Source organism: Lissotriton vulgaris, chromosome 8 (genome assembly GCF_964263255.1).
Source record: "Lissotriton vulgaris chromosome 8, aLisVul1.2, whole genome shotgun sequence".
Lineage (NCBI taxonomy): Eukaryota > Metazoa > Chordata > Amphibia > Caudata > Salamandridae > Lissotriton > Lissotriton vulgaris.
The window spans coordinates 598,062,912-598,089,893 of record NC_141696.1 but is presented as its reverse complement, the minus strand read 5'-3'; the positions used below and the strand labels follow the sequence as shown (position 1 = coordinate 598,089,893).

Sequence of the window (26,982 nt, the reverse complement as noted above, 5' to 3'; positions counted from 1 at the left end):
CATACAAACGTGTTTAAAAGTCAAACTACGGTGGGAAACACAAAGTGCCGCGGGAGGGAGCAGGAACGAGGTGATCATGGACAATGGGAGGGGTGGGAACAAAGTGAACACTGACAACGGGAGGAGGCAGGAGCAAAGTAAACGGACAACAGGAGGTGAGGCGTGAAGAAAGACAACACGGACAAAAGGAGGGGGATTAGAAAGGCAACACGAGCTTTGGCAGGAGGGGGCGGAAACTAAGTGAATAGGGACAACGGGAGGGGAGCAGGAGCAAAGTAAACAGGGACAGATAACAGAGAGCAGCAGAGTTCAGAACAAGAAAGTTACAAAACAAGCCAAGGCAAAAGTAAAAGTAGTGCGCGGGTACACCGAGTTCTCCATGCCCGTCTGCCACTCTGCCACTGGGCCATGCGCAGCTGCTTCTGCTGCACTGAGTACAGCATGCTGGCCAGCTTCTCCAGCAGGGTCAGCACGGTCAGGGCGTTCACCTGGGCCCCCTCGGGCTGCTGATTGCTGGGGGTTGGGTCGGGCTCCTGGGACCGAGGCTCCTCCGGACTGAGACCTGGAGCCACCAGGTCGGGGGATTCAAAGCTGTGCCTCGGCTCAGGGTTGATGCTTCGCCAGGAGTCTGGGATGGCGGCTTCTGCCAGGTTGATGGTGGATACTGTGAGAGCTGAGGCAGGCTTCTGGGAGCTGTCAGACTCGTCCTGGAGTTGAGGGAAGATGTCTGACTGCTGGAGCCCAGAGAAGAGGCCGACTCCTGCAGGGTCCGTCCACGCCCAAAGTTTTCCAGCTCCTCCCAGGCCTTGCTGGGTCCGTCCACTCCCAAAGTTTTCCAGCTCCTCCCAGGCCTTGATTCGTTGGATTCACTTCTGTTCCACTGTGTGCCAGGGGCAGAAGGAGTAAGGCGCGCACAGTGGAAACACCTCCCTGCGGGAAGACGCTTACCTGCACCCCTGACACGTCTCGACCAGCACTGCCTCACCCCACAGGAGGTGGGAGTGAGGAAACCTCACAAGGGCATTCCATCAGCATTCTTTCCAGCGGCGATAATTCCTTCCCGGGGTCTCCCACTCCCCGCATGACCCTCACCCAAAGTTTTGTGGCGCATTCTTCATGGAAAAACGTGCACAGCAACCTAGGCCCCTCAGCTACAAGTGATGAGTAACATGCTAGCGATGTGAGCTCTCAGGCCCCGCTGTAATGTATAGATAATAATAATAATATGCAAGGCCGCATTCTATTAGTGCCTGGGCATAACCATGGGTACCACAAGCCCCCTGAAAGTCCGGTGTAACGGCAGAGGTGACAGGCAGCGCATCCTCCTCTCAACTCTCGGCTTTGAGGAACAGCTAGCATACCCCGCACTCCGCCTCTCGGATGTCCGGAAATCTTTCTTTGTGGAAAAACAGAGAACACAACCCCTGTCCTGCGCACACAAGTACATCAACTATCAGTGAATAAAGCAATGCGTATAGGTCCTCAGAGCCTGCGCAATGCACAGCCAGTAGGCAGCCGCTCAACATCTGGGTGCAATGTACAGACACTTCACAGACCAGCGTTGTCCAAAGCCCCTGAGTGCTCTTCCAGGGAAGTCTTTGAAGCGCCCTGTCCAGATATCACATGTGTGATCTGGGCAGGAATCTGCATAGTCAACTTCTCAAGGAGGGGAGATTTCTTTCACCTAGGTCAGACTAGAAGACAGTGAGGTTGTTTAAAGACAAGCATGGTCCGCGTTCACTTTCGTCCGTGGTGAAAGCTTTCTTCTCTTTATGGGGCCATGGCCCCATAAAGATAAGAAACCTTTCACGACAGGAGGAAGTCAGACAAGCCCATAAGTGGGCAGTCTGTGAAAGAGAAAAGTGTACGTCACACTAACCTCTTTCCCAATGGCTGGCCACCGTTTAGCATAAACGGTTACGCCCGCTAGTGAAAGCTCCCCAATATCATTAAATCTCGCCAGCGAGACTGCGCATGCGCAGTCTACGCAGGCTCGACCTAAAAAACAATCCTGGTATTTGAGGCCTCCATTGGCTTTCTATTCAAAGTAAGAGTGGATTTGAAGGCACTATATGAATGGCCCTTATAGCTTATTCCGTGATCTGTCCCAGATGCGTCACTAACCAAAATAAACAATACATGTCCCTATGGACTAGCTCATTTTGCAAAAACAATGAGTTAATGCACCTTGGCCTTTCTGTGAGCCATGTTATGGAACACTATAAATTTGCTACAAGGGGGCGGAGCTAGCCAGCGTCGATGTCGGACGCGTGAGCTTTCGGCTCCTCACCAAAGCCCCGAAATATCCAGCTAAAGTATCCTGAATAGTGCCCGATTTGCAGTGTGCGAGGCCCCTCCACCCCCCCCGGTGTCACCGACCCTGTCCACGAAGCCTGGCGGACTTGAGCGGGCGCTCCACTCTGAGATATTGTGGCGGAGGTCCGCGACGCGGAGAGCTGGCGGACCAGGCCTGAAGCCGCGGTCTGCCCTGTGGTGCGATCCGGGCGACGTCACCTGACGTGCGGCCCCAGAACGTTAGAGGAGTCGGGGGCTCCGCGCGTGAACGCTCGAGAGGACACTTTGCCACCGGGACGACCCACTACTCTCCCCTGAAGCCCCGCAGCGGCCAAATCGACGCCCCCACAGCGCCCCCACTCAGGAGACCCGTGGCAGAGGGCACCGTGAGTACATCGGCAACCGGCGCGGTGCGCAGAAACTTTGAGGCGGCCAAGGGCAGGGACGGACCCCATAGCGCTCAGGACCTACAGAGCGCCGGCGCAGGAGACAGCAGGCACAGGCGGCAGCTGGACGGGGGGCTACGACTGCTCAGCGAAGTGAGAGGGTTTGACCAGCACCATTAATAGCGGCGACATTTCCCCTGGAGACGCCATCTTGGCAGGACTGCTCCTCCTGCCCACGCAGGGCCACTGGTGGCAGTGTACGGCAGGCGACACACTTCTGCGTCCCCGTCTATCCTGAGACGAGGGGTACACCTTCGGAAGCGCGCCCCACAGCGCTAAGGAGGAAACATGGGGAAAAACGATAGTACCCAGGCGAAGCTCTCCTTTGACCGCCGCAGGCCAAAGGGTTCCGAGGTGCTAGCCCCGGAGACCTCCCCTAAAGGACCAGCGACGGTGACCCTGGCTCCCTCAGAGCTTAGAGAACTGTTGGCTTCTATGGAGAAGGGCATCCAAAACAGCATTGAGGCAGTGGGCTCCAAGATTGACGCTTTGTCATACCGCATGGACCGAATGGCGGAGCGGGTAGACAAGCATGCAGAACGCCTGGACATGGCGGAACGCCGCCTCACGGAGACCGAGGAAGCGCAGTCCGAATGGGATAAGGACAGGAAGCAATTTGGCAGGCTGCTGCAGGTAATCCGTGACAAAACTGAGGACTTGGAAGCGCGCTCCCGCAGATCGAACATTCGTATAACGGGGGTGGCAGAATCAACTCGGACTGGCAAGATGGAGCTCTATGTAGAAAACTTGCTGAAGGTACTGCTTGGAGAGGAAGCCTTCTCCCCGATGTTCATTGTGGAGCGTGCACATCGCACGCTGGGACCCCAGCCACAGCCTGGCGCGCCTCCCCGTCCCATCATTGCGAAGCTCCTGAATTACAGGGACAGAGACATTGCTTTGCGCTTAGCTAGGGAGAAGGGTAAACTTCAGATGGAGGGCATGGACATTTCCTTATACCCGGACTTCACTGCCAAGGTACAAGAGGAACGCCGGCAGTTCGCTCCGCACAAAAAGCAGCTACGCGAGCTGGGGCTCGATTACGCGATGCTTTACCCTGCTAAACTAAGAATTAATACGGGTGGGAAATCGTACTTCTTTACAGATCCCAAAGAACTACAAAAGTCACTGAAGGTGTGGGCCCAGGAGCGCAAGGAGCAAAGACAGCACCAGAGTGAGGAGGCGGGCTCGGCTTCGCACATGGATGAGCAGGACTGAGGAGACTTCGCTGGAAGGGGTTGCCCTCCTCCTGGAGGCCAGGACTTGACTCCCCACCGAAACTGTGATACACCTCCCCCGGTGGGGGCAGTAAGTTCGGTAAAGTGGGGGATTGTGCGTTGTGGGGGGGAGGTAGCGATAGCGCTGGAGGGCGTCCTACTTACAGGGAATCTGGGGACAACGACGCGGGGTGCTGCGGTGAAATGGAACTTACACTGAAGGTCGGGATTGGGAGGCGCTGGGGATGGGGGGGCAGGGGATCCACCCCCCCGCTTGTTAATTGAGGAATGCAAATCGTTTTGGGCACTGAACTGATCTTGGGGCTGGACTGAGGCACCGGACTGAGGGTATATTTTGTGACCGTTGGTGGTTTTGTACAGTTCCGGCACGCTTTGCCCCAGTGCTTTTGGCTGAGACTCTCCCTAGGGAGTTGGGTTTCGAACTGTCTAATTGACTCTGGTTCTTTCTTCTTTTTTGGTTGATGGGGAATGTTGTGGGGACCTGTCTGGCCGGGTTGGGGGTGGTCAGCTGTGGGTGGGAGTGGGTACTAGGGGTAGGAACAAACGCTAGGTTTGTTGTATTTTTTCATGTTGAACTGTTGAAGTGCCCGAAGTTTGCTACGAGTGTTTGGAACTGTGGAAATTTCAATGTACGGAGCGGCTGGCTAGCCGCGTATGGTGACGACCCAATGCATTGCTGTGCTCTCCCTACCCCTGATTTCACAAAGGTCTGTAACATGATGCAATGTCTACTGCTGTAATGTCTGCTCACACACAAGCCCACAACACACTAAAGCTCCTGACCTGGAATGTGCGGGGATTGAATAACTATCGTAAGCTGCGAAAAGTCCTTAGCTATCTCCACAGACATCACGTAGACGTAGCCCTATTGCAGGAGACCCACTTGCCTACTAACAGTAAAATGTTGCAAACCAGGGGGTTGGTGGGCAACATCGTGGCAGCGGGTTTCACTACCCACGCCCGTGGGGTGCTTATTTGGGCCAATCCCTCCTCGAGATTGAAGTTGACGCCGGTGCATGTAGATTTGGAGGGTAGGTATGCCCTTGCTAGGTGTGTGGGAAGAGGACTGGATCTGTTGTTGGTGAATGTCTATGGCCCCAATTATGATAGCCCGGAGTTTTACACGACCCTGTCTGCCGCATGCAGGCCACACGCTCAGCCGCAAATGTTGTGGGGAGGGGACTTTAACTTCGTGTTTGACCCCGCCAGGGACCGCTCCACGGGCCCGACCCGGAGGCCGGTCGCATCTGCTGTCTATATGAAAGCGGAGATGACCAAATTGAACCTAATAGACGTCTGGAGGGATAAACACCCCATGCAGGGAGGATTCACACACTACTCAGCCTACCACAACATACACACGAGGATAGACTACTGGCTCGCCTCCCCTCCGGTCCTAAGTGCAATTAGCTCATGTGAGGTTCTTCCGCGCACCCTCTCTGACCATTCCCCTGTGCTGCTCTCCCTTTCCACTGCCAGGAAGGGGATTCCGCCCTATACCTGGCGGTTCCCCCCCTTCGCGCTACTGGACGACGCCTTCCGAGGGGAATTGGCGGAGGATATTGTACTCTACTTCGCTACCAATCTCAAATCGGTTGACGATTTCTTTACGGTCTGGGAGGCCTTTAAAGTGTATATCAGAGGAATGGCCATGTCCAAACACTCCAGCGTGCTACGCACCATTAGGCGAGACCTTTCCAATTTAGAAATGAACTTGGCGGACTTAGAGAACCGCGGGCTGGCGGCTCCCAGTGGCGATGATGGTCCGGCGCTGTCGCAACTGCTGTTGGAATATAACGCGCTGGCGGACAGAGAAGTTCTCTTCATGGGCAAGTACGCCACGGCTCGGGCATATGGTGAGGGAGAGAGACCAGGGGCGTTATTGGCTCGTATGGTCAAGGGCTCCCGGAGACCCTTGGTGATAGACGAACTGCAGACTCCGGAGGGGGATAGAGTCACGGAGGAAGAACAAATACTGGAGACCTTTAGACGCTACTATGCGGAACTCTATCGTTCCAAGGCAGGGGGTGCGGAAGCCGAAATAGACGACTACCTAGACCACATCTCCATGTCTTTCCTCAAAAATTCGGATAGGGAATTTCTGATGGCCCCATTCCACGAAGATGAAATTTTAGAGGCCCTGGGGAGCATGAGGTCGGGCAGTGCTCCGGGCTCCGACGGTCTTACAGTGGGCTTTTACAAAGCATTCGGAGATCTTCTGCTCCCGCAGTTGGTCACTCTCTTTGACACTGTTTGTGAGAATGGTGAAATGCCCCTCTCCATGCGGGAAGCCCTGCTGATTACGATCCCCAAGCCGGGGAAACCCCCAGATCGCTGTGGCTCGTACAGGCCGCTCAGCTTACTAAACGTAGATGCAAAATTATATGCCAAAGTACTGGCCAACAGGCTGGCCTTACTAGTCCCTGAACTGGTAGCGCCGGAGCAATCTGGATTTGTCCCTAGCAGGAATTTAACCTATAACATCCGTACGGTGCTGGGCACGATACAACATGTTAAACAGGAAAACCGCGCGCTGGCGATTTTCCTGGACATGGAAAAGGCGTTCGACTCTGTCGAATGGCCGTTCATGATTAGAGTACTACGAAAACTGGGCCTGGGAGAACCGTTCATGCAGAGGATAGGAGCACTGTACCATCGCCCCTCGGCCCGACTGCGGCTGGGAGATAGGGTCTCAGAGCCGATACACATCAGCAGAGGGACTCGACAGGGATGCCCCCTGTCGCCTCTGCTCTATGCGATGGTGGCGGAGCCCCTGGCCTGTGCCATCCGAGAGTACCACAGTCTGGAAGGTATCAGCTTCCCCACTTATAAAATTGGTATCTCAACGTACGCAGACGACACGTTGCTTTACGTCCGAGATCCAGAGACCAATCTAACACCGATTCTCAGGGAAGTAGTCCGCTTCGGGTCACTTTCTGGACTCCAAGTGAATTGGGACAAGTCTATAGCCTTCCCCCTGACACCTGTGACACGGCCCTTCGACATGGAGTACCCTCTACAGTGGACAGACGATTCGGTCAGATACTTAGGCATCCGCCTGCACACTGACCCGGAGATCCTGATCCGGGACAACTACGGAATCGCATTTACCAAACTGTCCGACGACGTGGAGGCCTGGATCAGGCTCCCACTTTCGTTACTCGGCAGGATCGCCATCATGAAGATGATAGTGCTCCCCCGGTTCCTCTTCCTCTTCATTAACATCCCGGTGGTCCTGTCGAGGGGGTTCTTCAGGCGACTCACGCAGGTCTTGATTAGGCTGGCCTGGGGAGGAAAGCAACCCCGAGTCAACTGGGCGACCCTGACTCTCCCGTGTGAGATGGGGGGATTGGGGGCCCCGGATCTGGAACGCTACTATCGGGTGGCGCAGGCGACACACCTGCACTCCTGGATCCACGGTGACGCACGCACGCCACACCTCATACTAGAGAGGCTGTTTGCCGATCCGCTCCCCCTGCCTGCGACGATCTGCCTTCCTACGGACCGGTCCGTCGGGCGGATGGACTCACTCAAGGCGACCAACCACGCCTGGCGCGCTCTGGCAAGAGCACGTGGCTGTGAACTGCTGTATTCTCCACTGATGCCTGTGGCCTGGGCCCTCTGGCTAGACCCGCTCAATGAGAAAGGCGTGATAGAAGCCCTGCGAGCCCTAGGCATAGTAAAAATAGAGGACCTGTTCTTGGAAGGCACCCTAAAAACCTGGGAACAACTTCCCCCCACTACAACGGGCCCCTCCTTGTTGCACAGATTCCAGTTCCACAGGCTCCGCTCTGCTTTCCGGGAGATACTGGGGCCTACTCTGGAGGAGCCTGAGGAAATCCCTGAACTGACGTGTATTATTAAGAATAAAGCGCCTGCTAAACTGGTCTCGCGAGTTAACAGGTTGGGGGTGTCGCATCAGACGCTGCCATCTTCTAAAGCTAGGGCGGCGTGGGAAGAGGATCTCCAAGCCCCTGTGGATGACGCCATGTGGCGATACTGCTGCACCAGCACTCGAAGGATTTCTCTAAATGGCAGGCACCGGCTGGTGCACTTTAAGTACTTACAACGGGTGTATTACACCCCCGAGCGGTTACACCGCTACGGTCTTCGCGCCTCCGCGGAGTGTGAACGCTGCCGCGTTCAGGTCGCAGATTTCTTTCATTTGGCTTGGCTCTGTCCTGGGGTGAGGTCCTTCTGGGAGGAAGTATTTGCGGAGCTAGACCAGATTCTGGGGGAGCCGCTGCAGAGATCTCCGGCACTTGCACTCCTTGGTTTCTCCAAACCGCTGGCCCCCTCGCTGCGCAGGCTTGTGGACATTGCGTTGCTGCTGGCCAGGAGAGTGATCGCTGCCTGCTGGATGCGCGGGCCACTCCCTACCAAAGCGAGATGGCTTAGGGACTTACAGTACTGCTGCACCCAAACAGAATTGTACAGTGACTTACTGCCGCCCAGAAGCAGGCCGAAAAACTTCTGGGACCTTTATAAAGAACACCTGAGCAAAGGGGAGGAAGGCTGCTCTGACACCTCTGAGAACGGTGAACTTCAGGATGAGGGGGTGGACTGTGGTTTGGGTCCGGGAGCCCCACCCCGAGGGGAGGAGTGATGTTTGGAATGTGAGAATGGGCAAAGCGGGACGGATGCATGCATCTCAGGGAAGGCGGACAGGGAGGGACGTGGGGAGTGGGGCGGCACGGGCGGAGGGATGGTTCGACACACACGGGGGGCGCACGCAGAATTGTTAGCACAGGGGGATTGGTTAGGATTCCACGTTTACACTCGAGAGCAAACGGGGGGGAAGTTGGGGGGGGGGGGTTTTAGGGGTAGTTCCTTTCTTTTGAAAAAAAAAATAAATTTGCTACAAGAATGTATGCATTTCGACCAGGCACTGTGGAACAAATCATATCAGCTAGCCCTGGTCTAGACTGCACTTAGCATTCAAACCATTCCAGACAGAAGGACAGTCATTGCGATGAGAACTGAAATACCTTGATGTGGTTACTTTTCCCTTGTCTAAAAACCATCTTTTCAATCAGAAAAAGCTTCTGATAAAACTCCATTGAAATGCTCGCTGTTATACCACTTTACGCGTGTTTTAAAATCCGAATTCTATACTTCCTTATGCAAATAGAGAGCCAACGGCAGACCCAGTTGCCGCACTTTCTCTGTGTGATCTCCAAGTAATGTGTTAGTATTAAAATGAGAGTCGCTGTGCACACTCTGCTCATGCACCCGCCGTTGGGGGATGCCAACTGCCAAGCAGATATACAGAATTATGAGAACACTGGAGCGGTGCACTTCCAAATGAATATGACGTTGATAATGAAGCTCAATCAGATTCTTCGTTGCGTTCTTCGAGTGTGATAGACGGTGATCAGAGCAGCCTGCTCCGTGAGCTGAGACGCCGTACGCTCTGGCTGCAGTTACACTACTAAAGCCCTTATCAAGGAGGCCCACATAGCGTCAAGCAGTCCAGAGATCTACAACATTTGACATATATCCAGACCGGGGTCCGGACCAGACCAGGCCCGTGGACCCACCCATTAAAAGCACTATACTTGCTGTATTCACCATCTATCACACTCGCCCTGACGAAGTTCAACCTTTTGAACGAAATGTGTTGGCTGATGCATTATGCATACCTTATGGATTGTTGAAAATAAAGAGTTTTATATTTTTGCAACAAATAAACTGATTGAGCTTTATTATTGACGTCATATTCATTTGGAAATGCACCGCTCTAGTGTTCTCATAATTCTATACTTTCCTATATTGAAAGGAGGACTGGACAAACTAAATCTTACAGGAAAGATGTTTAAAAATGCTTTCATAGATAGTGCTAACATTCTGTGACTTTATATAGACTATATAATTTACAGTGCACTGCTAAGGTTTCAACTTCACGACCGAAAACGATTTTCTTGCTTCTGCAAGCAGCATCCATATGAAAAGTATGTTGCTTTTTCTTTATCACAAATACTGTGAGCAGGTGAACACAGATAGAAAGAGAAAATGATGATTAAGTCAGAAAGAATCAGCAGTGAAATATGGCCTAACCACAAACAGCTGCTGATTAAAAGGTAGCAAATGATTGCATTTGGCTTCAGTTCGATTGTGAACCACTAGAAGCACAGCAATTCAGCAAAGTCACGCATTTGGAACAACCAAAATCAAAACTGTGGTTTTGAAGCAAAGAAACACACAAGCCATGTAGCAGGAGTAGTGAAGGTGCAGAATCCATTCAGATATAATTATGGCCATACAAAGTTAGCGATTCCCCAACGTTCGCTACAAAATGTATTTGCTAAAATTAGCATATTTTGAATCCGATTGATTTTGTGGCTGTTTATTTCGTTGACAAATGCCAACAATGAGAAGTTAAAGTCACAAAATCAAGCTAGAATGTAAAATGTTCTAACGCTTTATATTTAGGTGAGTGGGGAGGTGCGACATTAGGAGCCAGCAATTCTGCAAAGCCTTACAGTTACTAAGCCTTTCAACTTTGACCTTGCCTGCTTCCCATCTCCCCTCTCACGAAGCCCCCTAATGTGATGATCCTGAATGCTCACGTATATTGTACAATCAAAACTAGAGGCTCAATGTGGGGGCAGGGCTGCGTCTGAGGAAGATGGCTGTCTGACGAGTTCGCTCCGGGTGGACGAGCGCTCCATCCACGGATATTGGCGCTGGATGCCTGCCTTGAGAGTTGTCTTCTGTCATTCCACACTTCAATAAAAAACTTGTTGAAATGAAGAAAAAAATGAAGGCTCAATACCTTTCATCAGATTCTCTTGTACAATGGCCCTTACTAGTGGAAATATATATTGATGGGATTGGTGAGATTTGATGATCACTCCTCCTAGAGAAAATCCACAATTGCCATCACTGTCTCATATGGAAGTTAACTTCCTTAGAGGTTATAATGCAGATATTTATCATTGCATTCCAGTTTGAGCTCTATTGTCTTATGTTAGTCCGTCATTTTCAGTCTCTTTTCAGACTCATTTGGAAGCAGTCATCCTTGGATCCTTAACCCTGGGAGCAAGTAAAACAGTAGGGTGCTCAGAGATGAAGACATTAGGTTCAGCGGAAGGGGGCTTGGTGAGGGTTTGGGGAAAGGAAAGGGGTTAAAGCCTAGGAGTCCACTGTGTCTGAACTGAGCTCTTCTTTATCGATGAGCCTGATGCCTACCTCCTGTTCCAAAAGGACCACTGTGATTTAATTATACTTGAACAAGCAAACGAGGACAAGTAGCACCTGAAAGTTGCTTTGGATGGTGAATGGAATGCTAAGAACAAATTGCCTCAATAGCCCTGTTAAGAGTGTGAAGATGCTGACCTAACTTAAAAACGAAATTCTATAACAATCATTTATAAAGGTTAGAAGAAAAGCATTTAAACAACTAAGAGGACATCAAGCTACTTAGGAATTAGGGTGGCCAATGTTTTTTCATGAACTTTAAATCGTCAAAGGCCGTAATATCCTATTGACTTGGTACACAACACAAAATAACCAAGGAGGGTGGTGGATGTCACCACTGGACCCTACAGCTGAAGGGGGGAGGGGGTCTATTAGCAGTCAGAACTATGAAGGCATTCGCTGGGGGTTGGAAAAATTAACCTTTGCGGACCTACTTTGAGGTCAGGTAGCTTAGCCGGCCCCTTGGAGCCCAACTAATAACTCAGGGTATACTTATGTGACCAGACAGTGGAACACTAAAATAATGTTGTAGCTCAACAACGGAAATGTTTTTCAACAAATTTATCATGCAAGATCATGTGGCGGTAACTAGCGCCTTCATGTTTAAGTGTGTCAGACCACTTGTAGTAAAACTAACAGACCTTTCTGAATAACCACAGTACTCCTACAATTCAAATGCTTGCCAGCTCTCCTTCAGAACTAGAAACACTCTGAACTCTAGCAAGAACTATTACAGGATGATGAATTCTATAGTTTCCCTGCTTGCCATACTGTTTGCTTGAATTCCACCAAGTTCAGAAATCTGCCCAGCAACATGGGAAAGGGAGCAAAACTACACATGCAGCTTGCCTTCTTTCCTATTCTTTTTAAATGACTAGAAATCCTGTACTATCATGGAATGATATTCCTTAAGCAAACACCAGCCAATGCACACCCAAGTGAGTCAATCTGGAATTTTCAAAACCCACTGGATGTGAGACTTCTGACACAAAGCAAAAAAAAAAACATTTGCTGATAGTTGCAAAATGGCAAGCACAAGTGTTCTAATTCTGACCATTTCAGAACAAGGTGAACTTTTGTTAGGAGTCTAGAACATTCACCTTGGATTTGTGTGTTACTCCTAACAAGGGTTGAGACTCATCAAAAATAAAGTTCTCTTCTTTAGGATAAATGATGAGAAACTATTCCCAAAATGAGAGGTTGAGGAGAGTTCGAGGAGAGAGTGGCAATTCTGCATCTGAACACTAAAGATCCTCAACTATTCATACAATACCGAACTCCCACAACTGAAACTCTTACTTTGCAGTAATCTGTAATCTTCAACTTAGCATCAATATTTTAGAGTGCTACTTGCATAAATATTGGTTAAACTTAAACCATACTTCATATCTACATTAATAAAGTTCCTTTCAAATGCCTAGTCAAGTTGCAACATTTTTTGCAAAATTTACATCACTGATAGTGTATTATTTAAGTGAAGTTTTCCTTTTATGGGATACAGGTGACTTTGCCACCAAATCTGGTTCTGTCAGGGGTGGCACAGAAACTCTTCTTGTAATGCAGCAAACACCATAATCTTAGGTCATAAGAGGCAGTTGTTGGCTTTATTTGTCATCATTATGTAAGTACCCATAACGTTGTGAATTATATTAATTTAATAAGTGCAGCACCAGTTGAGCATGTCAGACACATATGTTGCCTTGGACAAGATACTGAAATACATAGTCAGTATGACTGAATTATTATTGAATGCCCACGAGCTTTACAAACACTTAATATGTATGAATTAGAACAACGTTAGTGGCGACGTAAAAGATCCCAAAATAAAATTGAATGTGCAAAAAATGGATGCCTTAATTTCTTTCGCTCTCTCCTATATGACCAACGTGTACTTTGTTTACAATTAAATAACAGACGCTGGAAAGGAAAAAAAACAGAGGTGTAACCTTAGCCATTCTTGTTATTGTGAAGGGTGTAACAAGAATTTCTATGTAACAAATATAGTATGAACAAATGCTAAAGTAACTCTTATGGGCTATTTGCAGTAGAAAATCTTAATGTTACTTAACAAATCATGCATTACGGATACTTTTCAGCAACGTTATACTAAAATGGTGACTTATACAGTATGAATGATGTCTCAGGACAGAAAAAACTCTTAACGGTCATCAATCATAAAACATCCCTTTCTAAATCTTTAAATCTCTACAATTTTGATAAATAACAGTAACTATTATTGTGGTAATTTGATAAATACCAGAAAAGTGGAAAACAAAAACATCAAGAAGGCAGAAAATGGCAGCCGTGATGATATTAATGACACTTGCCTAATACGCAAAGCAGGCCTTTAGGTGTCTTCTATTCATAGATTTAAATGTATTTTATGTCAGGGAAGAGATTACGTAGTGGTGATCTGATGACATGAGATTTAAATCTGTTCTCTCGTATATCGTGTAATCATGGGCGCATCACTTTCTCAGTGAACCTCAGCCACAAGCAAAAATGGAATACCTTTAAGGCAGATCATTTCTCTTCTGGACGCAACTGAACATTTAAATTACGGTTTAAATAATTGAATCAAGAATTTCATTGACTATCATGTTTTGTAAGCATTCATAAAAAATATTCAAGCACAAATAAAAAAATAAGCAAGCACCTTTAATGATATGTGGAGTTACTGTGGTGTTTTTCATCTCCGGAATGAAGGTTGTTTTTTCTGTTTGCAGAGGAATGTTATTTCTGGACCGAGGTATCAAAGGTGGTGGCGGTGCGATGGTAAGCTTCGGAGCTAAACCTTTGGAGAAAAGTGATTGACTTAATATGAAAATAGATAATCTCCATTCAGACAAAAAAATATTCTTGAATTGACAATATGACAAATGTAGCCAGTGCATATTGACAAGGTCAATGCTCCAAACCATATAAGAAACACTTTGAATCATATCTAACTCTGAGGTGAAAGAAGAAAACTGCTTGCTTACCTGTAACATTAGTTTTGCAGCATGGATTCTTAGAGTCAAATGGTCTGCATAATTCCACTATGTTGTGGTGAGGACTAGAGATTCTGATTTATTACAAAAGGTTTAGCTTTTTATGCATCGACCATAGGCGAGGTCTATGAAGGTGTACATAAGCCCACAATTCTCAAGTGCACAGCCTCCATCTTTAGATACTTTTTTTCTATATAATCACTAGCCCTTTTGTTTTCCTCTCCCACATTTGTCAGGAAGAAGGGGTTAGGCTGCTTATGCTGAACAGCAGCATAGTGCGAACAATTCTTACAGGTACGTAACTAGTTTCTTGTGCAGCGTGAACTCTTCTAGATTCATACATGTGGCATAGATTTTACAGCATTTCATCCCTCTTACAAAGGCGTGTGAGAAGGGTATTAAGATCGGAACATTTTATTCAAATATTTTTACATCAGAGCTTCCCTCATTGCACCCACCTTTACTCAACATTGTGTCGACATCCAGGCAGAGTGCCACACCGCTACTGGGCAAATGCCTTTTAGCTAAATGTTTCCCACGTATATTTAAAAGGCCCCATTCTTGCTTGTCGAGTGTGCTCTTGGTTTAAAGGCAAGAGTTTTCTCTTCCATGGAGTAGCACATTTGGCTAGCTTGCAATATCCTTCAGGTTACAGAAGCCTGACACCGGCGCGCTTTTGATTGTGGTGTATGTGCCACAAACAACTGTTATTTTCCTAATGTCCTTTGTAGCTTGCAAATAGTACTTGATGTCTCTCCATACATCTAGTGTGCGTGTTCCTTTCTGCAGGTATTTTGGAAAAACTCCTGCAACTGGATGGCCTGATTAATATGTCAGTCAGTCAAAAATTTACTTTATTTAGTTTTTCACAACGATAAAGTATACATATACAAATTTCATTAAATAGCAAAAAGATAAAATTCATTTTCTGATTAATATGAATGTTGGATGCTACTTTGCGTATCAATTTGAGGTTTGTTCTCATCGCTATTTTGTCTTAGTGTAAATGGAAGTACGGCTCTTGTATGGTAGGTGCTTGTGTCTCACTTATATTTCTCAGTGATGTAATTCCCACCAAAAAGGCAGCGTGTAGTGTAATTTTTTTTAATTCCGCTCTGTAGTTTTAGCAGTTGTAGCAGTTGTATCCAACCGTGTTTAAGCTCCACACTAGTGGTGGGCTAGACTTTGGTGGCCGGATTTTATTTCCACACCTACCCCACAGCTTACAGCGATGTCACGATTCGCTATTTTTTTTTTTCATGGAATTGTTAATTTTTACGCTATACCATAGCTATTTCAAGCATGACAAACTGTGGTATCTTCAAATGTCCGGAATGTCCATGGGCAACTGCGCAGCACCGACCTACGCAAACATCTATATGGCTGAATTTGAGTCAACCCACATCTATGCCAATTCCAACTGGTCCAATAATTTGATGCTATATGTTCGTTACATTGACGATTTATTTTTCATCTGGAAAGATACCCGTGAAAATCTCATACTAGCCTTAACCGACTTAAACACCAAGGATAATCGCATAACCATCACTTGGAACATCAATGAACATGAGATTACATTCCTTGACGTACTGGTTAAAATCACTGAAACTGGATTACAAACAGATCTTTTCAGGAAAACCACAGATCGCAACAATACAGTACATTACACGAGCTTCCACCAACAATCCCTCAAAAGGAATCTTCCCTTCAGCCAGATGCTCAGAATCAAACGCATCGTGTCAGATCCAACAGAATGTATCTCCAATATGAAGGAAACAGCAAAAAGATTTATTGACAAAGGGTATCCTCAAGAACCAATCATGGAAGCAATTGCCAAAGCATCTGCTATCACCCGCCAAGAAGCCCTCAAAGGCTCCACTAAGAAAGAGGAAAACAGAACAGTACTCGTTTCCAAATACTCTTCTGCAAGTAAAACATACAAAAACATCATCCTCAAACATTGGCGCATACTCTCATCTGAAACCGACTTTGGTAACCTTTTCAAAGATCCTCCAATTTTCGCATATACCAGGTCTGAAAATCTCAAGGAAATCTTATCCAGGGAACCCACCCAGCAAACCTCCAGCACGGGCACGGCCATGCCACAATTGCAACAATTGCAATAATGTCATTAAGGGCAACAGTATTAACCACCCCATGAAAGGATTTAAAATCAAATTGCACGTAAATGCCACCTGTGATTCTTGTAACTTGATATACCTACTGAAATGCCCATGTGGTATGATATACGTGGGGAAAACTACAAGAAAAATTAAAGTTCGCCTTAACGAACACAAATCCAACATCCGCACTAAAAATCAGAAATCGAGCATTGCAATGCACTTTAATGAACACAACCACAACGTGGCTCAGCTCAAATTTCTGGTCCTTGAAATTGTTCACAAACAAGAAGGGAAAGACAATAACAAAATTCTCCTCCAGCGCGAGACCGCCTGGATATACAGACTACAGGCATTGAAGCCTTTAGGCCTCAATGACCGAACTGAACTGAGTTGCTTTCTATAATACCTGTTGGTATTTATGTTTCACCATGAATCCTATGTTCCATAAGCTTGAGAATGTTTAGAACATTTCATTGTTTACATATTCACTATGTGTCCATCACACTCACCCACTCTAAGATGGCCGCTACATTCACCTTTTAGTAGTAGTCCCTCTTTCATTTTCACCACCCCAGCTGGCGTCTACAACTCCGCGCAGCTCTCCGAACATTCCCACCCACTCCGCGAAAACTGCGCAAGCCACCGGCGATTCTCGCCATGGAACCCTAACATCGACACATCACCTTCCTTTAAGTAAGTCGGAGCTCCGATTGAGGCCTACGTTAACTTGTTTAACGTCTGATCTCCCCTACTTTAACGCGTTGTTTACCTTTCCCTTAGGGATTCAACTACACGCTTCGGATCTAGACATGTAAGTGTTTCCGATCCACGATCTTTCATTCACCGCCATTCACTTACCCTACACCCCCCTCTTTTTTTTTCCCCTACACCGGTCTATAAGGTACCACACAGATCACGCATATTTAGCTAGTAACATGTAACCAGTTATGATGTTATTTTACTTTGTATCTCGGTCTGAGATTGTAAATGTGTTTTTGTTTTTGCATCTTTTCAGAGCTCCTAGAAAAAGGGCAGTTCTGCCCGAAATGCATTGGAGCACCTATGTAAAATCCTTAAAAGTGATTGTAATCCTTATCAAACAACTTGGGAATATGTGATTTCTGAACTATATTGAAACTTATGAATACAATGAACTTTTGAAAAAATAAATTGATTACTAGAACTTACATGGAGTCCGTCTATATAGACTAAACCAGAGCGTGTGCCCGATATCAAGGATGCGTTTACGCCCTCTGTAATGCACAGCATAAACATTTACTCACGACGTGCATGGACGTTCATGTCACTTGTTGGTGCACCCAAAACTGACCTTTAAACTTCACATAACGGAAACAAACCCATCGACTGAAAGTAAAATAAAAATTGGCCTGTGCGCCACGCCACATATTAAACGATTCGCTATTTTACCACGAAATCGGCAGAGGTGCAACATGGACATAATTTTTCTAACACAAACAAAAACGAACTATCTCTGTGCACTGTGTTTTTTCAGTTTGCTTCTGTGTATGTTTTGTGAAACTAACTGGGCTACTAGCTTTGCTTATAGCACATCATATCATGCCTGTGTGAACTGTCAGTGTAGCTGTATGGAATGTAAAAACTTGCCTATGTGAGTTGCTTAGTACATAAGAAAGGGAACTGATCTTACTAGCAGCTACCAATTTACCAATTTAAAACATTTATAGAGCGCAACGTTTACCGTACGGTTTCTTGGCGCTAGTGAAGGGTCCGGCAACTGAGGCAAAGTAAGCCTGTCGTAGGGGAAGATGGGGCCAGTTACACGGAGAAGGCCTGTTTGAAAAGGAACGTTTTTAGGTCTTTGCGGAAAGAGACCTAATGAGTGGCAGAACGAAGGTGGTCGGGGAGGGAGTTCCAGAATGTAGGAGCCAGGGTAGAGAAATTGGCTCCACCCCACTTTTTGCGCTTGAATCGTGGGATTTGAAGGAGAGACTTGGAAGAGGAACGAAGCTCTCTGGTGGGGACGTATTCATTTATCAGCGAGGAAATGAAGGCGGGGGCAGTGCCTTGGCGGGCCTGGAAAACCATGCAGCCGGTTTTAAAAAGGGAACGTTCCTTAACAGGAAGCCAGTGGAGCTCTCTGAGGAGGGGTGTGGAGTGGTGGTAACATGGGAGACCATAGACCAACCGGGCCGCCTGGTTCTGGACCAACTGGAGCCTCCGCAGGCTGTATGCCGGGATGCCGTTGTATAGGGCATTGGCATAATCCAGCCGCGATATCACCAGTGCGGCCATGATCAACTTGAGTGCCTGGGGGGAAAAGAAGCGGGAGACGGTGCGGATGGTTCGGAGGGTGAGGAAGCAGGAGGAGACTACAGAGCTAATTTGTGAATGGAGGGTGAGTTGGTTGTTCATTTTGACACCCAATGTTTTGACCGTGGTTGAAGGAGTGGGGGCGGGACCAAGAGAGGAGGGCCAGAAGAGAGAGTTCCAGGGACTGGAAGAACCACCGGTGAGAACCAACTCGGTTTTATCCGGGTTCAACTTGAGATGGTTGTGGTTCACCCAGTCCCTGATGAAGATCATAGTGGACTGGAAGTTAGAGACAGAGAGGGGAGAAGAGGATAGGTCAAAGATGAGCTGGAGGTCATCCGCATAATTGTACACGGTGACCTCCAGCTGCTGAAGTGCGAAAATGAGAGGAAAGATATAAAGGTTGAACAATAAGGGAGAGAGAGAGGAACCCTGGGGAACACCACAGGTGACGGGGAGTGAGGTGGTCGTGAAGTCTCCTAGCCGAACCGCCTGGGTGCGGTCCCTCAGGAAGGAGGAAAGCCAGACCAGGGCTGATCCCTCAATTCCAGCCGCCTTGACACGGGACAGTAAGATGGTGTGGTCCACCGTGTCAAAGGCGGTGGAGAGATCGAGGAGCACCAGCGCCTGGTGTTTGTTATGATCCATACCCTTCCTGAGGTTGTCTAGGACCGATACCACAACTGATTCGGTCGAGTGCCTGGGGCGGAAGCCGGCCTGGCAGGAAGCCAGACCCCCATTTGCCTCTACGTGGGCGCTGAGTACCGCGGTGACATGGCGCTCCAGCACCTTGCCCAAATAGGGCAGCAGGGAAATGGGGCGGTAGTTGGCTGAGATGGACGGGTCAGCGACAGGCTTCTTTAAAATGGGCACTATGGTGGCTGATTTGAGCGCAGGGGTCACTACTCCCTGCGATAAGGAACTGTTGAGGAAAGTAATGGGGGGTTCGGGACAGAAGGAGTAGATTTGTTGCAGGATTCGTGCCGGACAGATGTCTGCCGGAGAACCCGATTTTACTTTGGGGAGTATCTCCAGGAATACTTCCTCAGTGAGGGGGGGAATGGAGGTAAGATGGCATTGAACAGTGGGAGGGGAAGGATCGACAAAGGCAGACGAGGGGAGGGGGATGTTGGCCTTAATGGTTACAATCTTATCCAAGAAGTAGGTGTTTAGTTGGTCGCACAGAGGCTGGGATTGGGGGATTTGGGGTGAGGCTCTGTCGGAGAAGGCTAGGTCAGTCACTATACCGAAGATCTCCCTAGGTTTATTTTTGGCAGACGTTATTTTGGTTGAAAAATAGATGGTTTTGGAGGCGAGGATTGCTGTTTTATATTCGGCAAGTGATGTGAGATAAAGGGTTTTTAGTGAGGGACAATAATTTTTTCTCCAATGCCTCTCTGCCTGTCGAACGGTCAGTTTTAGCTCTTTTAGGTGGTCGTTGAACCACCTGTTGGAGTCCTTGGGTCGTCGGATGGAAATGCGATGCAGAGGAGCCATTGAGTCACAACCTCCAGCCAGCCAGGCATTAATAGCATTGGCTTGAGAGTCGGATGAAAGACCAGAGAGGGTCGGGATGGAGTTCCGAAGCAGGGAGGTCAAGGAGGGAAGATCAACTCTGTTCCAGTTCCGCGCCCAGGTGTTTTTGGCGTGTGGGACTTTAGATACCGGGTTGAGAGAAATGGAGAAAGAGATAAGGGCATGGTCGGACCAGGGGCAGGGAGATACAGTCACCGGAGAAACTGGAAGGTTGAGGGACCAAACCTGGTCGAGTATGTGACCAGCTAACCAAAGTGGCAATGTCGAGCCTGACAAAAGAGAATCTGGATCTTTCCAGACTAAAGTAAATTCAACAGGTGGAAGAAGCAACACCTGCAGTGAATCAAAAAAGCATTGGCAAAGCCAAGAGGTCTAGTCTATGAGAGCTATAGGTTTTGGCAATGTTTAGTAGCCATGCTGCACAGCAGCGTAGATGCTTTGCAGTGTGGCTAAAACTAATTTTAAAAAGTGTAATGATGCAGTCATGGATAAAGCACTTTTTTAAAAGTGAATTAGCGCTCGATGCATCACAATCTTTTTTTATTATTCTTTTTAGACATGGTGCACAGCAGCCACACTGCTATATAGCATGGCAACAAATTGCCAAAGTATGAAATGCCCATGCTGTACACCATGAACAAAAGGCAATGGCACAGCCAATAGTTTCAAAGGCGAGACCTATTGGCATTGGCAAAGCTTGTAAGGTCTTGGCACAACACTCCTGTGATTGTGAGCACGCATGGAAAAGAAAAATAATATGACACTTGGTAAAAAATGTTAACACAAAGAAAGCAATTGCGTTCAAGTCTTAGTGAAAATAAATTTAGAAGCTGATAACATCTATTGTCATAATAAAAGCAGATATCTGTGGTCACAAACTTCCATTTCAAGGGAGAAAGGGCTTCTTTGAAGTGTATGCGGCAAAGTAAAGTAAAAATTAGCTAGAAATGGCAAGAGGTTCAACAAGCATCAGGGGGAGGTAGAAAAAATAAAAGTGGTACCTCAATCACAGTGCGATCAGAGGAAGGACAGCAATCAAGTTCTTGGTCCATGCTCCAGCCAAAAGAAGTGGAACTGAAGCCAGGACACTCAAGCAAATTAGAAGGCAGTAAGCAAGAGCGAGAATGAAACCAACAAATCTTAAGCAATGGGCGAGCCGCAAGCCCCTCATTGTATACGATATCTCTAGTAAGAGAGCAGATGTTGTATACGATATTTCTAGTAAGAGAGCAGATGCTGCTCAAACTCTGATGCAGGCAAAACCTGAAAAAGGACCTGATCGCTCCACAAATGAAGGTCTTCCTTTGCAGCCGGACATGAGTGATGGTTACGTATGTGGGAGCCATGGAATAGGCAGAGCAGCAAGCTGTTTTCTGTTCCTTACTCTACAAGAACGGATTTGTATGCCCAAGCACAGTAACTTTACCATGCAGCTGAATTCTCACAGCTGACAGCCTGTCTCTGCTTTTCTACCACCTCCTCAGTGCTGTTAGAACTGAGCCCGGAATGTCGAGGAGTCAGAGGATTTCAAGCTTGTATTTACTTTTCTTATTTATGCAGCATATCTCTGACATGCTGGAATATGCTGTGCAGATAAAACTAGAGCCCCTGTGGGTCTAGGTTACTTAGCTCAGCTCAACCCCATATTTTGTAGGCAGATGACGATCACTGGGGGAGAGTGGTGTTTGTGCCTTATTTGTGCTGTAACTCCAATCCCCCAGCACAGGTCACATTCTTTTGATTGCCACCCTGTATCTGTTGACTTCAAATTGGATTTTTTATGGCCCACTGGGAATCTGAGTGGTTTCTGAAAGCTGACAGAGAAAGGTGTTCAACTGTTTGTCAAAATGGATTTAGGACTGAGTCTTTTAATCCTCTCCTTAGAACCTCAAGTCTAACAGCCACTATACCCCAGCACAATCTAAATTCTCCCCATTAATAGGCAATTAAATTGTTATAGTATTAATATCTGGGATCTAAAATGAGCTCTCAGGGGGCGTGGCCGAGATGGCGGCCTGAGCGGACGAGGCTTTCTGTGGCTCCCCATCCCGTTTCCCCTTAACGCCCTTGTCAGTGAAGCCTGACTCCCCCCAAACATCCCGGTGCCTGCCGGCCATACGGGAGCACCCTGCAGACGCTCCGGTGTGCCCGGGATCAGACCCGCACGGCCACCGGGCTCCCCCTGGGTTACGCACCATTTGCTGGACGGCTGGGACGGTAATGGCGCCTGGGCCCGCCGAATGACTTGGCCCGCCCGAGCCCTTGGCCGTCCAACTGCTGTGCCTGCGGCAAACCTCCGGTCGAGTTCTCGGGCCGCCAGCTGGGGGCAGAGACGAGCGGCGACCGGAGTGTACATCCACCAACGTGACGTCCCTGGTGGCGTGAGGCGTGCCGGCCGGGAGACGCAGTAATCGAGGCCCCGGTCTGGGCTTGCACGACCACGGCTGTGAAGCCCTTCGCTGCTGCCGACTGCGGGAAAAGAGCCGGGAGTGGCCCCCGATAGGCCCTACCAGAGCTGACTGAGCAGAGGCCAGGGGACCCACGAAGAGGTGAGGAGAGCGGCGCGGATCTAGCAGGAGCGAGGGGCTCGGGGGGCATAATCGAGCCCCCGGCATTAGGCCTAGTGGTCCCACAAGCCACATCATCCCAGTGCGGGGGCGGCGGGGCGAGATGGTCCTACTAATTCAAAAGAGACCACTGAGAGGAGGCGAGGGGGGCCGGTGGAGGCAGCAGAGCCCCACAGTGCATCTACCAGGCATCTACAGAGGCGCGGCGAGGGGTTCCTGAGCGCCATTTTGAGGACGCTTTCCAAGCTACATTTCTAAGGTCGGACCTGAGGAGCCGCGTCTCCCTATCTGCCCTGCCCGACTTCTGCCGCCCTCCAGACAACCGACAGCTGTGAGCACGCCACAGAGGCACCCGATCTTGCGACGGAGCTGCCCTCCACCGGCCCCTGGGGCAACAGACACCAGATTCCCATAACCCAGCGGCGCGGCAGCCCTCCGGGTCAGCAGAGACAACTACCTCTGGGGCCATGCTTCCACACAGTGCCGCCCACAGAGCCTCAGACATCCAGCACACACAACGGGTCGGAGCGTTGTGGACACCATGGCGGGTCTCAGGAAGAAGGCGGACCACACGCTCCCGGAGATGCTCGCGAAAAGCCAGGCTAAGACTGAAAAGGGGCCACCATTCCCCGGGGCCCTAACCGGTGCCCCTCGACGATCAGATGGCTATCACTAAATCCTTTTTGGAGTCCCTGTTCAATTCCCTTAGGGATGACTTCAAATCCCTGAAGCAGGAGGTTGCTGGGGAGGGTAGGGAACTCATGAGAGACGTGGATGGCCTTGGGGAGCGCGTCGCCATTGAAAACGCGACAACGCAAGAGGCGAGGAGCTCGAACAACTCCAGCAGGAGGTCCTACGGCTCAAGGAACAACAGGTGGACCTCCAGGCCCACACGGAGGACTTGGAAAATCGCTCCAGACGCAACAACATTCGGGTCTGAGGGGTGCTTCAGAAAGTGGAGGGGACGGACGTCACTGGCTATCTACAAGAGCTTTTCCACGAGATCCTGGGAGCTCCCGCAGATTTTGTCATTAGAATAGACAGGGCGCATAGAGTGGGGCTTCCTCTGCGTTCATTGGCCCCACCTCCGGACATTTTAGCGTTCCTCCCTGACTTCCCACTCAAAGAGAGGATCCTCCGTGAGGCTCGGCGGAACCAACCACTTCATTTCCGAGGGCATCCCATTGCCCTATACCAAGACCTTTCGGCGATCACCCTCCAGAAGCGGAAAACATTCAAGGTGGCCACGGACTTTTTGCGGAAACAAGAGATTCCTTACTCCTGGGGCCACCCGTTCCGCCTAATATTTAAATGGAACGGAACCTTACAACAACTGCGCTCCCTCAGGGACACCTGTGCACTGCTGGGCATAGACATGGAGGAGGATACACCACCAATGAAACCCTCCCAAGACCCTGCCGGGGGAGGTTGGCAGACGGTGGGCCGCAGATGCTCTCCAGAGTTGCGCTCCAAGCCCGAGGCCCACAATACCTCACAAGAGAGAGCCACAGCCATCTTAGAGGTGGCTAAAGAAACAACGTCTTCTGATTGACTTCCCTCGCCGGGGGGGGGGGGGGGTCATCTTAGCACATTAACTCGCTGTGCGGGGGGGGACGGGCGGGGGACCACGGAGGTCGCCTCTGGACATCACCCCACTAGGTACTATTACCACAGCCCTGTGTTGGACTGACAGGACTGGGACTTTGTCTTCTAACAATTGGGATGTTGGGGTTCGGGTGGGGGGAGGAAGGAGTTGGTTTTGGAGTTTGGGGGGTTGGGGCCGGGGGGGCGGGGAGGGACGGGGGGGTCCTCCTTGTCCACCTATTTTTGAGTTCCCTTTTTCTTTCACGCGCCGGGTTAAGGGCCATGCAGATCCTGCTAATCACTTATGACGTCGCTCCAATTGAAAATTCTCTCTCTTAATGTGAGGGGACTTAACAACCCGATCAAGCGCCGGGCGATACTCTCCCTCCTGGAGCACTCTACAGCGGACATTTGCCTCCTACAGGAGACGCATTTGCTGCCGAAGGATCACCATCGACCTAAATCCCGGGCCTTCCCCTTGCAGTTTTTCTCGTCCGCATCTAAGAAGGTGGCGGGAGTGGCGATTATGGTGTCCAAGTCCGTTAGGGGTCAAGTTCTGCAGAGGGAGGCAGAGATCAAGGGCAGGTTGCTGATACACCGCTTTCTGATTGCTGGGCAGACAATTTTAGTGGGCGCCCTATACGCCCCTAATGAGGGTCAGGAAAATTTCCTACACACGGCATTGGCGATGGCCACAGCTAACACCCAACCACACTTACTACTGGGAGCGACCTCAATTTAGTATTCCATAACACGGCGGACCGTTCCTGCCAACGTTCAGGGCAGGTGGGATCACTCTCCAAGGCAGGCCACGCACATCTCTCAGACCTAGGCCTCGTTGACCTGTGGAGACACTTCCACCCACACTGCACGGCTTACACCTATTACTCGGCAGCCCACAAATCCTACGCTAGGCTGGATTATTTCCAGTGCTCCTCACAGATGGTGCTCTGAGCGAAAGATGTTGATATCCTCCCGGCCTCCCTGTCTGATCATTCCCCGGTAATGGCCTCTCTCCTCTTTTCAAACGCGCCTGCCCCGCCTCGGCATTGGCGCCTTCGGGATGCCTTGCTCCAGGGTCCTACCATAGTAGAGCGGATTAAAGCCGCCATCACCCAGTTTCTAACTCACAACGCCAACGCTGATACCACTAAGGCCACACAGTGGGCCGCGCTCAAAGCGGTCCTACGGGGAGAATTCATCTCTATAGCCACAGCCAACAACAGAGATCGCGTTCAGAAGAGAGCGGAAATAGCCCAACGGGTAGCAGAGTTGGAGCAGATGCACCAACGTACGGGGGCAGCCCGGGCGTGGCGCCAACTCTGCACAGAGAGAAAGATGCTGGCTGCCCTAGACCAAGATGTGGCGGAATATGCAGCCCTCCGCCTCCGGCATGCGTATTATAGTGGGGGTGATCGCTGCCGGAAACTACTGGCGAGTAAGCTTAGAGAGCAACGCCAAAGACCGGGCATAAGAGCCATACGAACCGGTCGGGGAGAACTCGTCGCCGACAGTGCCGACATAGCCGCAGCTTTTGGGGACTTTTACGAACCTTTATACACAGCTGACTCGCTTGACCTACAGGCTGGACGCGCATACCTGGGAGGCGAGCTCTTCCCCTCCTTGAACGAGGCACAGGCGGAGTTCCTCGATCGGCCCATCGGCCTCCTGGAGGAAGTGATCTCGGCGATATCGCACCTCAAATTGTGGAAATCACCTGGCGCAGACAGCTACTCAGCGGCCTTTTATAAAACGTTTTGTCATCAGGTGGCCCCACTGTTACGAGACCTTTTTAATATCTTCGACCAGCCTGGCACAATTCCGGAGGACCTTTTGGAAGCAGCGATAACGGTCATACCAAAACCCGGCCGGGACCCCACACGGTGTAGTTCCTATAGGCCGGTATCCCTCTTAAACCTGGACCTCAAGCTCCACACGGGCATTCTCGCGAGCAGGTTGGCACCATATATGCAGCAGCTGGTGGAACCAGACCAAGCAGGTTTCATTTCCCAATGGCAGACTAGCAATAATACCAAACGGGTCCTCCACCTCAATGAGGCCGAGTCGCGGACGAGGCCAGATTGTATGCTACTTACCATCGACGCCGAAAAGGCCTTCGATAGGGTGCAATGGCCCTACCTGGAACTGGTATTGCAGCACTTCGGTGTGAGAGAGGCCCTCCGCAACCGCATACTGAATTGCTATCGCCTGCCTAACGCCACGGTCCGTGTCAATGGGCGCACCTCCCCGCGCTTTCCGATTAGCAGGGGCACCAGACAGGGGTGCCCACTCTCCCCTATCCTTTTTGCTCTATACATGGAGCCATTAGCGCAACGGGTCAGGCAACATACCCTAATCAAGGGCATCCCCTTTGGCGGCGACGTGCATAAGATCAGTCTCTATGCGGACAATATACTACTCTCCCTTACTGAGCCGATGCAATCCCTCCGATCGCTTTTTATCGAACTCCATACCTTTGCGCTGGCCTCGGGGTTTAAAATTAACGTGGAGAAGTCAGAGGCCCTGAACATCTCCCTTTCACCAGAGACACTCATCGAGGTACAAGGCGAATTTGATATGCAATGGTCAAATACAACTATCCCCTATTTAGGAGTCCTGCTGGCCCCAACCGTCCAGGCCACTGCTGAAGCAAATTACGCCAGGCTCCGCTCGCGCCTTAGCGATGAACTCCGGAGATGGAAGCATCACTCGCT

General features: G+C 49.5%; 1 protein-coding gene across 1 annotated transcript in view; it reads right to left on the bottom strand.

The window, feature by feature from the left end:
- The window catches only part of DCBLD2 (discoidin, CUB and LCCL domain containing 2), a 540,831-nt gene that overhangs the window by 97,331 nt on the left and 416,518 nt on the right, over positions 1-26,982 (bottom strand). Inside the window, exon 11 of the mRNA XM_086934447.1 lies at positions 13,833-13,970. Within this exon, the coding sequence (XP_086790573.1) occupies positions 13,833-13,970 (138 nt within the window). The remainder of the gene's footprint in view (positions 1-13,832; positions 13,971-26,982) is intronic.